Source organism: Stegodyphus dumicola, chromosome 12 (assembly GCF_044657685.1).
Source record: "Stegodyphus dumicola isolate Sdum_Otavi_A_Nest chromosome 12, ASM4465768v1".
Taxonomy (NCBI): Eukaryota; Metazoa; Arthropoda; class Arachnida; order Araneae; family Eresidae; genus Stegodyphus; species Stegodyphus dumicola.
Genome location: NC_140779.1, coordinates 92893605 through 92911571, shown reverse-complemented (window position 1 = coordinate 92911571; position 17967 = coordinate 92893605). Strand labels below are relative to the sequence as shown.

Genomic DNA, 17967 nt, shown 5'->3' with positions numbered 1-17967 from the left:
TAAGTAATTTGAGAAACTAAATGTGCAACCGAGTCAGCGAAATTGTAGATTGAACTTTTAAATTCGTGTTTGCTTCGCTCTGACTGATCTATTCTTGTATTAGACTGCTGTAAAATTCAACGGTTAGAAGGGAACTGTTCATCATGACCTTCGTATTAATTTACAAGGGTTTTCCTTTATAAGTGCTACGAAAACCTTTACTACGTGGACATATTTATTTTAAAATCCGGTGGAGCTCGATCTCGGAATGTACTGAAGAAGGTAAAAATGATGGGAATATTTATGAAATTTTCAGAATTTTGTGCTGAAACGCTAGGAGGAAATATACACGAGAGAAGAAAATGCGTAAGGGGATACGATATATAGGCACTCAGGTTGTCTATAACGTGAAAAATCAATTTATATTTATTTCGTTTGAGATATTATCTTAAAACGAAGTTTAGTAATCTGTATGTCTTTGTTATATGTTAGAACTTCTAAATTCCCAGTATGCGGTACGGCCTTGGCGCGATTTTGAAAATTGTCGACAAGACTCGTTACTGCTTATGATAAATATCGCGTTTACTGATCATTATAAGGTCTCCAAATCCCGTGTGTACCGTATCGTTAGAATGTTCACATAGCTTACTCAAAATTGAACCATATTTTTTTTTCTATTTTGCAAATTTCGAATACCTTTGTATATATCCTGTATTTAATTTCATAACTATATTTTTTTAAAATTAAAAATAATATAGGTTTGGTTTGGTTTATTTAATTATGGCAAATCACACTAGGGCTATCTGCCTAAGGGGAGGGATGCCTTCGTGGAGTACGTTTTAAGGGAAACTGACTCGTATACAAGTTGCACATGGGGAAAACCACGAATATTGCCCATGCAGCCAGCCCGTTGACGGGATTCGAGCCTCGTACCGAACTACCAGTGTTCAGTGACTTTACCGCTCGGTCACTTTTGGGAAAATAATATAGGAGTAATGAAACTATTCTCCTTATTTATATTAAATATGAAAAATGGAAAAAAGAAGTTAAAATATTTTAGAACTTATCATGAAACTACGGTTGGAAGAGCATTAAAATACTTTAAAGCAGTGCATTATTTTATGTCATTTTATATTAAATAATTTATTTTTTGGGGGAGATTCTTGCACAAATTTTGAGAACTTTCTATTCATTACTTCTAATTTGAAAGTAAGGTCTTTTCTTCTTTGTTTTTATATAAAATTGTCATGAAAATTTCACATACATTGTACAATAAGTGAAATAAGCGATTTCTAACGGAACAGTGTTTCATAATCTAAAATATCATTTAATTATAATATTACATTTGAAATTTTAAAAAAATGGGCTTCAGCAAATTACATTCGCTGTATGTAAATATTATACATATTTATTTAGTAATAATAAAGTGATGCAACGTAGCTGTGATACCTCTCGTCAACACAATTCCAAATTAAGTTTGTAAATGAATTTTGATTGTATGCAAAAGAGGAGTGATTAGATAATTCATCAACTGCAATATTTTACTTTCAATATGAGAAACGAATAGCAACTGGATTTCAAATGTTTAAAATAACGTAAATCAAAAAAATATATTCAAATGCTGAAAATTTTTTTTTTGAAAATATTCGTATTTTTTTTTATATGTTTTATAGCAAAGTTGTAATAGATATATTTTTGTTTTGATTTTTCTTCAGAACCTCATCATAATCAACCCCCTCGAGTGACCAGACGTCTGAGCCGCGTTCTGGTGCCACTTGGGCAGCGAGCCACCTTGCCTTGCATCGCTCAAGGCCATCCTGTCCCTGCATATCGCTGGCACAAGGCCCAAGGCGATCAACGGCCTCTTCCAGATCATACCATCTCAGTCAGCCAAGAAGGCGGGGTCTTAATTTTCCACAAAGTGGTGCCCAGTGATACGGGACGTTATATCTGTCACGTGACAAATATAATGGGTGAAGATAAAGTGGACACAGAACTGATTGTCGAAGGTAAGTGCGACGAAATAAGATTCTAATGGACTGTATCCAACTTTTGAAGATGATCGGTGAGATATTCAATTCAATGAGCTTTTCACTGTATTAGAGAAAGAAAACTGTCGTTTGGTTTCTGCCGATATTTTCTTTTATAATTATAATAATTAACATATTAATACTAAAGAAAATTTTACCATTAAATTAATATTCAGAAATATATGTATAAAATAAACAGTAAGCAGCTATAGCTGAAATGAAAAATAAATTAGTTAATTAAATTAAGCAAAGTGAATCAATTAATGAAATTCTGATACTAAATTAAATATATAAAATTTCCAAACATTGTGTGAGAACTGGCACAGTCAATGTCAAAACTGTGTTACTAGAAACGCAGCTTTTAGATGGGGCAATAACAATATAGGGAGAATACCAATGAAATTTGTTTCTTACGCATTATCGCATTATCTCAGCCATCCTAGAAGTCGCCAAAGTTCCAGAATACGCTAAACTTTGCTGACCTCGCGTATAAAAATTATTCAAGCTACCATGCACGTGACAAATACTCAGATTCGCGAACGAATACGTCATTTTCGTACGTATTCGTTTTGCTGTATATCGCAAGTTGCCACAGCTTTTATGGAAAGATTATGATTAATTTTTGTCTTAAACACAATTTTAAAATTCGCTCCTCTAGGAATTTCCTATAAAGAAGAAACATAGGTGAAATTTCTGCATGAATAAAGTATTTTGCTGCAAGATTGCTATTGGAATTATCGCTTTCCTAAAAGCTGTCGCTACAAAAGTTTCACCGAACCAAAATTAAAACCCGTTTGTAACTAGGTTTACTGCCATTTTTTTGGTATAACTTAAACGTAATATATGTATGTATGTAATGTATAATTTTTTTAATAATAAAAGTAACTGCTCTTTTTCTTCCGTAAAATTCGCCAAGGTAGTTGCGTTAATATGTAAGTAACCAAATTTTTATATTGCTCTGCATTCATGAGACTGTTAATTAGTGAAGCACAAAATTTATAGCTCACTACACACAGTTATTATAACTATTATTCTAAACTTTAAAAAAAAGGGTTAATGAAGTTCGTCAGAACTCACCCGAATGTGATTCTTGTCTTTTTATAAATCACCACATACTTACCATAGATGTTATTACTTATTCGTTTGCTGTTGAAAAACTAAATCTCTGAAACAAAGATTTGCTCCACAGTAACATAACATATGAATATTTACACATACGGCTGTAATCTCAATCTTTGAACTTTGATAAACCCATGGTATGCTTAACTCGAATCAATATATAAAGATGTATTTAGAGCAAAATTTTGTTTTAATATAAAAACACAATTTTCATTTTGGACACTTTATGGAAAAATATTAAATTAGTAGGAAACAGAATGCAAATATAACCAGCTGGCACGAAATAACGTTGAAATTGACCACAATCATGATTGCCATACTTTGATCTGTTACATAAATATCAGTAATTCTTAAAAAAGTTTGTCATTATTTTATTTATGCAACATTAACAAGCCAAAGAAATTACTAATTCATTTATTTACTTTGCATGGTATCATATTGTTCTGCAGTATCATACGTGGATGCGTCGCGACCCGTTAACATACGACAAAGTCTTACAAGGTATCTCACAAAAGTTTTGTTCTTTGTATACCCATTGTGTATTTAGAAATACCGGATGTAAAAATTCATTGTATTTTTGATAACGAAGCCTTAGTGGAGTTTGTTTTCATGTGGGACTGTTAACACATTTTCAAACTATTCGCGAATTGTTAACTCACTCTACTCGCTTGTCAATAAATAGTCTGGTTAAGGTTACCTAATGTTAACACTTGCAAGAGTGTTGAACAAGTTGTTTCCTCATGAGACTCGGCCTAACTGGAAGAGAAGATACGTTTGCTCAGAATGGAGATATGTGTCTGAAGAAAATTATTAATGGAACACTACAAATGTTACAAATTTCAATAAAAAATATTTCTCTCTCTTCTCTGCGTTAGTCGTGTAATTTCTTACTTTGATATATTGGATGAAGAAGCTCAGAGAACTCAAATTTGTAAATCCGATCAGAAAAAGTGAATTGTTACATTTTGATATTAACTAAGTAATATATTAGTTAAATATATAAATATCAAATGTTATCTTTTGTGTGTAATTCGTCTGAAAAAAAAATGTAAGAGCGTAGCACAATTTTTAAAATATTCTAAAATTTACTAGTCTATTACTCTAGTATAATGATCAATTCGTTTTCGTTCTTGATATTAATTGCTTAAACGTACCTTTAGCAGTGTTATGTGTTCCAGTATGGTAATGGTTAACATCTATTTATTTATTTAATTTTACCAAATTATAGGTTGGGTTGGTGATTTACATATTGTTCTTCTAACATTAGAATTAATTTAAATGCGATTAAAAGTATACAACGCTTTCCATTTTCATTTCTACTTCCTTGCACAGTAAAGAAAGTATTGCAATTGCGAAACAGTTCGGGTATTATCGGAGTATTGGGGGATTTCTGTGTGAGCTTTTTTCCTGTAGACGAGCTTTGCATAGCACTGTGTTAAGCATTTTTAGCACTTTGAAGTGGAACTACTGAATTTGCTCTATCATACTGAGAACAGCTCTTCTAATAATTTTGTAAAAAGGTTCAGAATTGCAAAATGTTTCCCTTAGGAAAATAAATTTTATCAAGCTCTCATCGGTTTTGTGCGCATGCAATCTATTAAGAACAAATACTCAAGTAACAAATTTCGTTTACGAATCTAGTTAGACCATTCTTTTGCGTAACATTTGTACTTACGGGCACAATAAAGGACAGTTTTTTCCTAAACGGATTATAAAATGAATTCAAATGCGACATTTTCGTGACGTCTGTGCCCACATACGTAGGTATGTATATATGTATCTCGCATAACTTAAAAACGATCAGCTGCAGAGCACAGAAATTTTGTGTACGGGACTACTGTAACATATAGTACTACCCTTTATTATTGCAGCAGTAATAAAAGCATATATATATATGCTTTTGTATATATATATATATATATATATATATATATATATATATTTGACAATAAGTTAAGGAACAGCATATTTTTATGTCTAATTTGAGAATGAAGCAACATGTAAACATGAAATTTAGATGATATGTTCACTAAACAGTTATTGAATGAATGCGTCATAGAATATTTCTAAAATTCAACACAAACATGAAGAATTAAAACAAGAAAGTGGCACTGTTTGCAGAGAACTCCAGTCTTGGAGGAAACATACATCACAGTATTTTGAGGAAAATATGGTGGTAATATTATAGAAATGTGCTCTAATAAGAAATATGTAATAGCTGCAATGTATTGGAGGCAGCGATGTTTCATGCTGTCATTGAAATTGCCGGTCAATAGAAGGAGAAGCCACTATCAGACACAGATTAATCCTTGTTCAAGCTCATCTAACGATCTTGGAGGAGGACTTAAAGCAGCAACCTGTTTCACGAGGTAGTCCCAAAGATGCCCTATCTAACTCGGGTCTGAGAATTGAGCTAGGCTTTCTATCCGCTCCACACCGTGACACTCAGGATATTCTCCAGCAACCTGAGCTTGACCTTCACGCATTGTCGTTCATCAAAAGAAATCCAGGACTAATAGCAGCTGTATATTGGCGGACGTAATGATCAAAGATCTCGTCTCGATATCTCAAACTGGTCAAAGTTCCTCCATGGAACATGGGTCTTAAGAATTTTGTTTTCTACTTTTTAAAGTGATTGATTAAAATAAAAGTGTATTAAAATCATGCGATGTCTGACTAAAATTATTCGATGTTTTTATGAAATTGAACTAACTGGACTCATTAAAATCATTATGCACTTTTTTTTATAATCAAATTTTTTTATAGTGTTCCTTTTTATAAAATTCTCCTTAAGTTTTATAATATAATTCTTTCTTACTTATATTTTAGATAGCTGGCCGCACGAGGGGCTGGTGTTTAAAGAAATAGTATAGAGAATATAAAATATGTATAACAAACTCAAACACTACTAGGAATTCTAAAGATATGTTGGTATTAAACATTTCGTGACTTTGTCGTTGAATTGAATTTTATGTGGCATAAATGATACTTGATATTTAATAAATAAAGTTAACACACAGAACGTTCAAAATAAAAGGACAAAAATTTTTGTCAGCTATGTTACTAAAAAAATTGAATATTGATATGATAAACTGAAAAACGACTGATAAAAATTTTAAAATGTATGCCCACACTTAATACAGCATCTGGAAATCTCAAAATATCCTGTTATTCAACTTTTAACAATTTTGTGGTTTTGTCGTTGCATTGTATGTGGCGTAAGTGCAAATAAAATAATGCTTGATAATAAAGGAAAAAAGACAAAAAAAAAAAAAATTGGTTTATCAAAACAGTGAATGCAAGAGCAGATAGGTAGAGTGCGAGCTCAGCGAGAGCGTAAAAATCTTAACAAACTATTTTGGGGGACAGTTAAATCTGAACCCTTTTATATATTTTTTTATTATAATTTCTTTATCTTTTTTATTTTTATTTAAAACATTTCAATCAATATATGACTCCTTATTTATATGCTGTAATAAATCTTCCAAGATTCCTTGCCCTTCAAAGATTATTTGAATACAATTTTCATGGCTAAAAGAAGATACATAATTGTGCTTTTAAATTTAAAACACAAGTTCCCATAAAATGCATTTAAATATTGATATTTATTTAATACTTTTATTTTGCAAAATTTAGTCTAAAGACAATCAATCCTCCGCCAAAGCAGTTCTTGAAAGCAAATACCCGAGTGCTTTGCTTAATCCAATACTCCAATCCTATAAACTTCTGTAAGCTTACTTTACCCTTTTACATGTCATTAAGTTCCGAAAAAATCAACTTGTATCATTCTAAAGCGTTCATATTGCTGCAAAGGTAATATTAAATAAGTACGAAGAAAGGAGGAATAGCATGCCTGTTACTAGAGAATATTCTAAGTTTAAATGCTTCTTGAGGGGTTTGGAGCAAAGTGATACACAAATATGATATCTGTTCTGGATCTTCATCTTTGTTATAAAATGCTTTTCCCCCTTAATACGATAAAGTTTTCATGAGTTTATTTTTAGGGAAGACTAATAAAATGATTATTACGAAAAAAAGTTTTAAAAAAATGTACTCTAGAAAAAAGAAATCACTATTGTAAATAAATAAAAAAATTGTATACGAGATTACTTAAACTATGTTTCGTCAAAGCGGAAAACGTTCAGTGTCTCTAATTCCATTTTGCATAAAAAAGAAAAGATAAAGTTAAAATATAAAAATTTTCAATTTGAAAATTTTGGGGGTTCTCGCATTTAGTCATACAAGAAAAGGAAAAACAAAGAATAAAAATTGAGCACTTTTAATCCATTTTTCTCAAAAAAAAAAAAAAAAAAAAAAGTAAAAAAAGAAAACAGTTAAATAATTTAAATGTTCTCTATCTGAATCACATATATATTGCAGCACTTTTAAATGTAATTTACTATTTTATATTAGAAAAAACGAAGAGAAAAACAAATGTGTGTGCCTTGGGCGAAACCAGCTAATCAATATTCGTGTTTACAATAATGGTAACTGCAATTTTTTTTATACATTCGCTAGGCTTACAGTTAAGACGTAAATTCGATAAATTTTCCGGATTAAAGATATCCGAATTTGCTCCCGATATCTTCACCTGCATAAACTGCTACTGCTATGAGACCAAATATTATCGCCCTGTATTATATTTAAAGAAATTAAATAATGAAGAATTCGCACAAATGTATGTATGTGTCTTGCATTGTGATAAAACAACGGTACCTAGAGAAATCAAATTTTGAATAACGTAATTCTCTTGCGAATATGAGCATCTGAAAGCCCAAATTTGAAATCTGCAATTTGCTTTATTATCGATTTCATATTTTCTAAAACTTTAACGAATTTTTAATTAAGAAACTCGGGGTTTCAAAGCGAGCAACGGCAACGTTGTACAGAAAAAAACATTTTTATCTCCAGCGCGCTAGACTGTGTATCGGAAATTCTAAAGATGCCCATTTTAAAATTATATTGCGATATTTGTCTTGAGCTGAACTTTATGGTTTAAGTGCGAAGAATATGATATTTAATAAATAAAGGTAACACACAAAATGTTAAACAAGCGCTCCTTTGGACGTAATTTAAAATCTCAAACCTTTCCGTTTTTTTTAATGCTTTTGTTTACTTAAGTATGCTTAATAATCAGCAAAAACGTCTTTTGTATTTCTGTATTTTGTTTGCAATTGATTTTGCAATTTTCAAAAGCTTAACTTAACATTTTACTTAACGCATGTCTAAATAAACTCTAAATGCGAAATATACGCGCATTATAAATATAAGCATTGTTAAAAGTGTGTGTCGAATTTATACCCTCTTGCTTCTTCTTTAAAATATTTAACAGCTTTTATTACCAGACTCATAATATAAGCATAATCATATTTCCAATATATTAGGCATATTAAACTGATACCGGTGCATTACTTACACTATCAAATTTTATGAAATGCGCAGCATTTAGCTCTGATAAAATCTCCTTTTGTGGCTGAAAAACCGCAGATGACTATTCTTAAAATCAGTTCAGTTTAAGTTCCCTTTCATAGATAAACGGAAGCGAATCTGTATTTATTACACCATTTCAAAACTAGTTCTAATCTAATAGTCGACGGTAAATCTAAAGTAGCTATACCTCCATTACATAGATATAATTTTGAATGGAAGAATAAGTTGCACATTTCATTTACGCACATTAGTTTTCCTGCCCTATTCCTGCGGAATTATACACACAGAAATAAAGAGCATATTGTGCATGCGACAGTATGAAAAGGATTCATTTAAGGAATATGCGGCATTATGCAAATAGTACAAGCCACATTTAACTCCCATTTTCATGCCAAGTCTCCCATCGCTTTTCCAAGCCTCTTCTAAACCTAAATCGTGCGAGAGCTCTACCGCGGTCTTAAATCGCTGAAACAGTCCCTTGCTCTTTGCCGTCAAATATAATAGCATTCAGAGATAATGTTCCGGAATAAAACATTTGCCCACTCTGGTAATTTTGTGGCATAGCTGGTGCTCTCGTGGGTAATATGTGTAGATAACAGTAATCTGTTCTTCAGGCCTACAGAGAAGTATATTTGCTTGGAGATAATCCAGGCATATCTTTCAGGAAGACGCAAGGGTCGTTTGGATTCTCTACAGTGCATTTTATAGCGAAGATGTTATCTAGTATGTAGGCAACTGGAGATGAGTTTTCTTTTAAATCAAAGGGGAAGATAAAACTGTTGCTGCATTCTGAAAAATTATTCTAAAAAATTGTGTTGGTGAGTAAACATTGTGTAGTCTTGTCTAAAAGTTTGTTCTTGATGTTATATTTAAAGGAAATCTCAATATTCATATTACTCTTCTTCAATATTTTTGCTTTTCAGATATGTGGTTTTTTCACGTTTGCTTCTAAAGTTCAATGTTGTAAACAACATTTCTAGTTTACATCTGGCGACTCATTTCTTATTTTTTCCTTTTTTAATTTTTAATTTTAGCGTTGAATCTTTCTGAATTGCACCTGTATAGGTGAAGGGTTAGAGTTTTGACTTAAAAATATTTATTTATAGAACATTGGTTTTGGTCTTGAAAAGTATATTATACTGATTTACAATCTTCTAATTAAAAATTACTTTCATGCAGAAAATTAAAATTGGAGCTCTGAATAAGCAAGGAAATTCATTTAAGAAACAGCATAAACCAGAATTGATTTATCACATTCTGCGGTTTCGAAAACTATAAATTCTCTACAGTGGCACTCGAAATAAAATAAATAAATAATAATTCGTTACTAATTGGATTTATTTGATTTCGGCTCGTGCGAGTGAGATAATGTGAGGGAGAATATGAGGAATTATCACATTCTGCTGTCCGTACTCCTACGGTGTGAGTAGTAGTATGTCAATCTAGCACGAAAGATCCGTAGTTAGTTTTCCAAAGAGGACATAGTTTCCTTTCTAGTGTTTCCTATTCTGAAGAATTTACTTGTCCTTACAGCTTATCATCCGGCAATATTCAACATATCACTTTATAAGTCCAAATTTACTGGTGTAGGCTAGTTATAATGTGACTAGTGAAGACTATGACCATAATATCGCTGAAGGCTGTAACAGGTGTTGTGGGACAAATATGCCTTTTGTTAGCAGGGTTTAGATTTTTCCATTGATCAGAATATGCAGCCAGATCAGAATAATTGGAAATAAGCCAGATCAGAATAATTCCAGAAAGGATACTTTCTTCAGCACTTTGTAGATATTAAAATTGTAATAATTGCCTCCCCCAGAATATAGTCGTGCCAGAATATAGTCTACACGCTGCATATTGTTAATCTGTGAGATTTCAGATTGCTGTGGGCACACCAGTGGAAAATGAGGTGTCGAGGTTCCGGTGTTTAAATAGACCATATCAGGGGCGCTGAAATCACAATTTCGCTTTTTCGAAGGGCTGAAAATGATTTCTGGTACACTTGAGAGGTGACTGGATGAAAGAGCACTGGATGAAAGCCCACACAAAAAAGATCGAAAAAAATCCATTGCATTAATTGCCCACGCCACAATTACCCTCATGGATGAAAGAGACATGGATAAAAGTATTCACAGCTAGTCCGTACTGGTAAAAGCCCACAGTGATATAAGTCACTCCGATAAAAGCCCACAGGGATGTACGCCACATTGACAAAAGCTATGTATGCTTTCTGAGTGGACCGAGTTGTCATGGGATTCGCACAGGCATGCTTGGGGCACAATCCTTCGACCCTTCATATTACTACGGATCTGGTTCGAGATCCTTGGAAGTTGCTACACGTCAACACTTTCCAAATCTGTCGAAAGTATCCATAGTGCGACATTATTTGACATGTAACTTCTAATTCACTCAATGACACTACCATCGCTAATCGATTTTAATCATTTTTCTACTAACGGCTAGCTATCGGTGAAATTTGAAATTTTTTCTCTCAGAATAACACCACAAGAACCACAATTTCACTTTTATTTGGGTATAATTACAGATGAAACAGTTCCTATGCAGATAACCACGGTCATCCTAGAATAGCTTGCGCTCATGCTACACATCGTTTGTTTGTTACCGATTAAAATTTTCAATTTTCAGTACCTTAAAGTTTACAAACGTAATTTTTATTAGAGTTTCGCTTTCTTAACAGTTTAGTATGAAACATTTTTTTAACTAGTTCGTAAAATAAACAGATACTATTTATTTATTTTAATATTTTTGAGAGGTATTTTGCTCTTTCAGTAACTTAACAAGTTCAGCTGTGTTTACTTGACTAACTGTTATTTTTTATATGTTCGCTTTCCTGTGAATTTTTCTTTAATGTTTGGTTAAATGAAATATGATTACAAACAACAGTTATTACTTTTACGTTTCCAGAAAATAGGGTTATACCAACGGGTTTCTCGTTATCGTTTAGTTTTTGGCAATAAAAAATCTTAGCATGAATCATGTAACGTTTCTTCTTCTTCACAAGTAAAACAGCCCCTTACAGGCCTTGGTTGCCACCCGCTTCCTTCAGCTTCTTCCATTTGCAAGGACTCCTCTCCAGTTTTTAATTTTCAAAGATTTTAAGTCTTTTTCAATGTCATCTAACCATCTACACAGTGGTCTTCATTTAGCTTGGGATCCCTCAGGGTCTTTAACTGTCATGATCTTTGCGGGATTATTTTCCGGACTTCTCCAAGCAGAGTGCAGCCATCTTAATCCAACACTACGGATAACCTGCTTGTGATGTTATTTGTAGTTGCCTAATATAAAGCCTATACAGTTTAAAACTATATTTTTCTTTCCAAAGTCCCTCTTCTTGTACTGGGCTAAAATTGTTCTGAGAATATTTCTGTCAAACATGTCCAGTGTACGTTGTATGTCTTTATTTAGTTTTCACTTGCATGAAGTGAAGCAGGCAGCATTAGTGTCTTAATACATTCGCAGTTTTGTTTCGAGCTCTAAGATTAGATCTCAGTTGTCTTCTTAGTCAAAAGAAGCATTTATAAGCCATTTTTAACTCTATCATCAATTTCTGCTCTTAACTTATTTTTGTCATTAATTATATTGCCATATTATTTAAGTTCTTTAAACTTTTCAAAGGCCAAAATTGCTCTGAGAATATTTCTCTCAAACATGTCCAGTGTACGTTGTATGTCTTTATTTAGTTTTCACTTGCAATGCACAATTGTCTTTATTTAGTTTTCACTTGCAATTCACCCTTGATGCGCAATGGATTACGATATTCTACCATGGCGGGTGTAATTTCCATGAAACCATGGAGGGAGTAATTTGTTTGGTTTTATCCTCGTTAACTGTTAGGCTTACATTTGTGGCAGAACATCATTTAAAGTTTACATAGCGTATGAATCCAACACTTTAAATAGCCATCTTTTGAATACTGAGAAAAATAAATGTCTAAATTAAAATTCTAAAATTGAAAAACAGGGGGAAAGAGGTGTGTAAATTAAACAATAATAAAATGAGTTCATTATAATTATCATAAAATCTTGAGTTTTCTTCTTCATTTGATAGTCCAGATAATCATCCGTTAATTTTCCAATTAATTCCAGATAATCCTCATTTTCCAAAAGGTTTTAATTCAAACGGGACAACTGCATATTTTACTTACCTTACTATTGTAATAATCTAAATAAATTATATTCTAAGGAATCCAGGGACTGTCTTAGACACATCATAATATATTCTTAAAATGCTAAAAAATTAATTCTTTCTTATATTTTATTCGAACATTTCTAGGCTTCTGCTTATTTAAAAGCTTGTTTAATATCCTACCAATCCGACTGGACGGAAAGTGAGTTATCTCAATCTGAAACAAATCACTGAGTCTTAAAGAAACTCCTTTGTTTAACTTGAATAGAACTTAACAGAAAATGCACTACATGTGCAACAGACGAACCTCCGCTATATGTGGGTATTTACATTAGTGTAAGGTAAAGTTGAATAAAAGTGTGTTATGTATTCAGAGACTTCAGTACAAAATATACTGTCTACTCTGGCTTCTAGTCATTAAGCTTGCTTCCACCAACTTCTACGAATCAGAGCCTTCCTGAGGGTTAAATTATCCTGTGAGACGTTAGACTAAATTAACTTCATTTTATTTTAAGTTCATCGTTATCTGTTTTGAGTCCTTGGGTGCCATATGTTCAATTATACTGAGTGAATAAATGGTTCTTTTCATCCTTCTTCTGACTTACTGCTATCACTAACACCTGGGGATAATTCCTCATAGTCCTTTTAGAGCTCGTTAGTTTATGCTCCCAACGGGAACGAGTCTATAAATTATTAAAACTAAATTAAACTTTTATTAAATATATATCATCTTTCAATAATTTTGGAAGAGATGTTTCCAACTGCAAGTCATAAATACTGAAGTAAGTGGTAAATTGCCGGATGAACAATTCTTTAAATCTTTATCTCAATACAGACTGAAAGCAAGGACTTATTTTCTTCACAGGAATGCTTTTGAAAAGAATATATGCGATACAAAAGCTGTGAAGATTATGGATGTGTCTGGGAAGCTGTCTAAAGGATACAATCTGTCACTTCAACCCGTCTTATAAATATTCAATTGGATGAAAGCTGGGTAACCTTGCTGGTCAAATCACATGACACATACTTCGATTTTTTCCAAATATTCCTTCGTTATATTTTATCTAGAGGACTTATACTTCTTTGCATTTCTGCACTCAGTTTGATAGAGATATATTTCTTAAAATTATTATTATAAATGAAAAATTATTGCCCAAAGATTAAAAATTAAACATATTTGTAAAACATATTTGATTAATTAAAGAAATGAGGTGGACAAAGTATCTAATAATGTCTTCAAAAATGGACACCTCATATTTAAGAAACTTAACTGCAAATGAAATTGAATTAAAGTTCCAGAAACTCTATACGTCTTAATCTGGTTTTGACTATAATTTGCAAACTCATCAAAAATAAAATGCAAGCTTAAAATTTGAAGAACTCTATACAAGGCCTAAAACATTCAGTATTGCATTTCAGTAGCAAATCCAGAATTAAAAAAAAACGTATTTTGCTATATTAATATTCTCATCCTAATTAAGCTAATTAACGTAAGAAAATGTTTCGTGATGAAAAATACATACCAGATTCTTTCTGAACAACAGTTTCCCAAATATTATTTATTGATATAAATTTGTATTCATTGGTATAATAATAGCCATCTTAATTTTTAAGCCGCCTGCAGAAGAAGAGGATATTGACCAGAATGCAACTAAATAGTTTAAAGACAGCTGAAGTACACTACTTTTTTTTTTCCTCTGTGAAAGCAATTTTAAATAAGATTTTTTAATGATTTTGCTTTTTCTTTCCTATTATGAAATGTTGCTATCTTTAATTCCTTATTTTATAATTATTTAAAAAATTTTTACTTTTTTAGTAAATTTTGTGTTGATGTTGCACTTATTTTTTACTCTGATACCCTAGTTTACTACTGTAAGCCTTGCGTTATAATTTGTGGTGCGCTAAAAAACACAATTTCTTTAAAAAAGGGATTTAAGTAGAATAGCAAAATTGAAAGGCGAGATTTTTATGCTGTTTGAAACATCATCCTTATTCACAATAATGCCCATTTACACAGAAACTTCAGTAAATAATCGGAACACGCAGAAAAAAAGAAATAACAATGAAAGGATTTATGCAAATAGAAGTCCAATGCCAGGTTGCCTTCAATATATAATGGAAAGATAAATCTTGAATTAATTATCTGATGCATGATTTAGCAATGAAATTAAAACTTGATTAGTGTTTCATTTGTTATAATAACTATCCTTATTGATTTCTTAAAATAGGTATGAGTGTCCAGCAGGAATTAGCGGAATAAAACAACAGGAAGAACTGGTCCTGCAAGGATAAACATATACACAATTAATGAGCAAATAAGATCTTAAATGTTATTTGCTCATAATTGTGTTTTGCTTGAAAAATAAAGATTTAATCAAAGGAGGTAAAGGAATAAAACCACTCAAAAGTAATATTAAGTAGTCAAATATTAATTTCTATCATTGGATTTTCATTTAAGTAAAATAAAAACTTGAAAAATGAATATCCAATGAGAAAAAATAACGTATGCTAAAGATTGTTTTCTGACTTCTATTTTCCGTCTCACTAGTTTGACACGATTCATTATCCTATGACATTAGCTAAAATACATACTTATTGTAATGCAAATGAAGGAGTTTTCATATTACTATTCAAAATCTCTCTACGTATCACTGTTCAAAACTAGATGTTTAAATTATCTTCTTGACTCTTTTAACCACTTCTGAGAATGTTGTCATTTGGTATAATGAAAGATCTGTAATTTATCTTTCAAAATTAACCTTCCGCTCAAAAAAACTGCTGAGTTAAAAAAATAACCACAGACATTAATAACTTACTCTTTTAGTTTTTATTTAGGCATATATTTAAACTGGTGTGCAAAACTTAAGCAACAATGTAAATTTTAATCAGATAGCCATGAAATTACAGAAAAGGGGTTCTTGCAATCTGTACAATGAATGAGTGAGTGAGTGAGTGCACCGCTATGATGGCTTCCGACCACGGACATGAACCAAACGGAATTATATACCATCACGGCGGGGAAGACTCCAGAGTAACAAGGTTGAATATTATATACTAATAACAGTTTTTACATATTGTTAACTGCAAGACACTAAGCGTTATTCTGGTTATCTGCTTTAAGTTCTGAACTTTTTAAACATTATAATATTATCCACGGTTGTTTCTGCTTAGGCGGTGTCCTGAGATTTTGAGATTTTCTCTATTTTATCAAGGGCTATTCTGTCTTTGAGTGTGTTAGTCGTCCACATTGCCCAGGCACAGTCCGCTGGTTTCTTCAAGTGCCAGGTTCTTGTATGTACACAATGGAAGTAATAATGGTCCGTGTCGCCTTCCTCTCCACATTCGCAGAAAGGAGTATCCCTAAGTCTGAATCTGTTCAGGTATACTGGGAATGGTCCATGACCTGTCAAGAACTGTGTTAGGCTAGCACAGTGGGTCTTTATTTCCATGTTAACTTTTGGCAGTAAGCGAAATGTCCTTCGTCCTACCTCTGCCTCTGTCCATCTACTTTGCCAATTTTGTGGCAGACTTGTCAAAGTTTTTCGCTTAATATGAGAATAAGGAGGTTTAGTTGGTCTTTCTAATATATCCGTGCAGTTGGCTGCCTGCTTGGCCAGTAGGTCAGCGGCTTCATTGCCTTGAATCCCTCTATGAGCGGGAACTCATTTTAAAGTGGGTCTTTGCGAAATAGGCATTGTCAGAAGCTGTTTCTGAATTCTGTATACCAATGGACTCCGGCTGTTTTGACTTGCGATAGCCGCCAGACTTGATGCCGAATCACTGAGTATGGAGAATTTCTCCTGTTGACATGTGTTCGCAAATCTAATTGCAGCACTGATAGCTAGAAGCTCTGCTCGGTATACCGAGTTGTTCGAGCCTAATTTCCTTTTCCACTCGAATGTTACAACTCCATTTTCTAGTCTACAGAAGGCGCTGCCCGTGCCGTTCTCAGTTTTGGAGCCATCTGTGAAAAGGTTATTACTGTACCTCTGAATTGGTTGGTCGTTTATACTGATACCATCAGAGAGATTAAAAGCTGCTGGATGAAAGTTTGCAGTTGTTTTGCTCGTCGTAGTCCGAGTGGTGATAACTATGACCTCAGAGTGTTGAAGTTTGACCCAGCCTGGTAACCCTTACGATAGCTGCCTCCCTTTCTACTATCAAATCTAGGGGAGGAATTCCTGCTAGTTGTTGTAGCGCTAGTGTTGACGTGGTACGGTAGGCCCTGCATACTTGAAGTAGCTGCTGTCTCTGAATAGAGAGCAGGGATTTTTTCATATGAGAGGTAAGTTCGCCACCCCAGATTGCTGCTCCATAAGTTATTACTCTTTCTGTAATGGTTCTATGCCAGATTTTTAGTAGCTTAGATGAGATACCCTATTTATGTGAAGTCATGCGTCTCATGTTGTTGCTTAGGATGCTAATTTGAGTCTTAAGATTCCTGACATGTGGCATCTGTTGTCGAGTAATAGACCAAGATATTTCAATTGGGGGAAACATTTTACCGGTATCCCATAGAGTTTAATGCTTGGGTTGCGTCTAGTTGCCTGCTGCGTCCTATGAGCAAAGCTTTAGTTTTCTCTGCAGAAATCTGAAGCTTATGTGCTCTGACCCATTGGGAGAACAGATCAAGACAGTATTGAGATCTCATTTCGAGGTTACTCCTTCCTGCCACAACTAGCATAAAATCGTCCGCATAGGCTATGATTCGAGCGTATTCTACGCTCTCAAACTGACGAAATGCCGAGTTTGCCACTATATTCCACAGTGTTGGTCCAAGGCATCCTCTAAAGACATGTTTGACATAAATGCCGCTGTCTGATGTTACTTGTACACTTCGATCTTGAAGGTACGAGCGAAGGATGGTAATAATGGCTGGGGGCAGGCCATGTTGTGCAGCAATTTTATTACGTCTGGCCACCAAAGGGAGTCAAAGGCTCCCTTGATGTGAATGGCTATTGCCAGTGAGTGCAAATTGTTATCCTTGTTCTGTTTGATAGTGGCCATTAAGTCTTTTATGGCATGTTCAGTTGAATTGCCCATTCGGAATCCATATTGGTTGGGATGCAGGGCGTTGTACCTTTGCAGGAAGAAGTCCAATCTGTACAGAATTACTCTTTCCAATACCTTACCGAGCGCTGGCAGTAGACAGACTGGCCTGTAAGATGTAGGTTCTGCCGGAGTTTTGCCTGATTTTAGGAATAACGCCACTTCTGCCAACTTCATATTTTTAGGAAAGTACTGATGTTTCCAGCAAGCTGAA

At 33.3% G+C, this 17967-nt stretch overlaps 1 protein-coding gene across 2 annotated transcripts in view; it reads left to right on the top strand.

Annotated features, from left to right (window-relative positions):
• The window catches only part of LOC118195629 (cell adhesion molecule Dscam1-like), a 1218268-nt gene that overhangs the window by 473821 nt on the left and 726480 nt on the right, over positions 1–17967 (top strand). For both annotated transcript variants that reach the window (XM_085806699.1, XM_085806698.1), the window contains exon 5: positions 1695–1988. In XM_085806699.1, coding sequence (XP_085662825.1) covers positions 1695–1988 — 294 coding nt within the window. The remainder of the gene's footprint in view (positions 1–1694; positions 1989–17967) is intronic.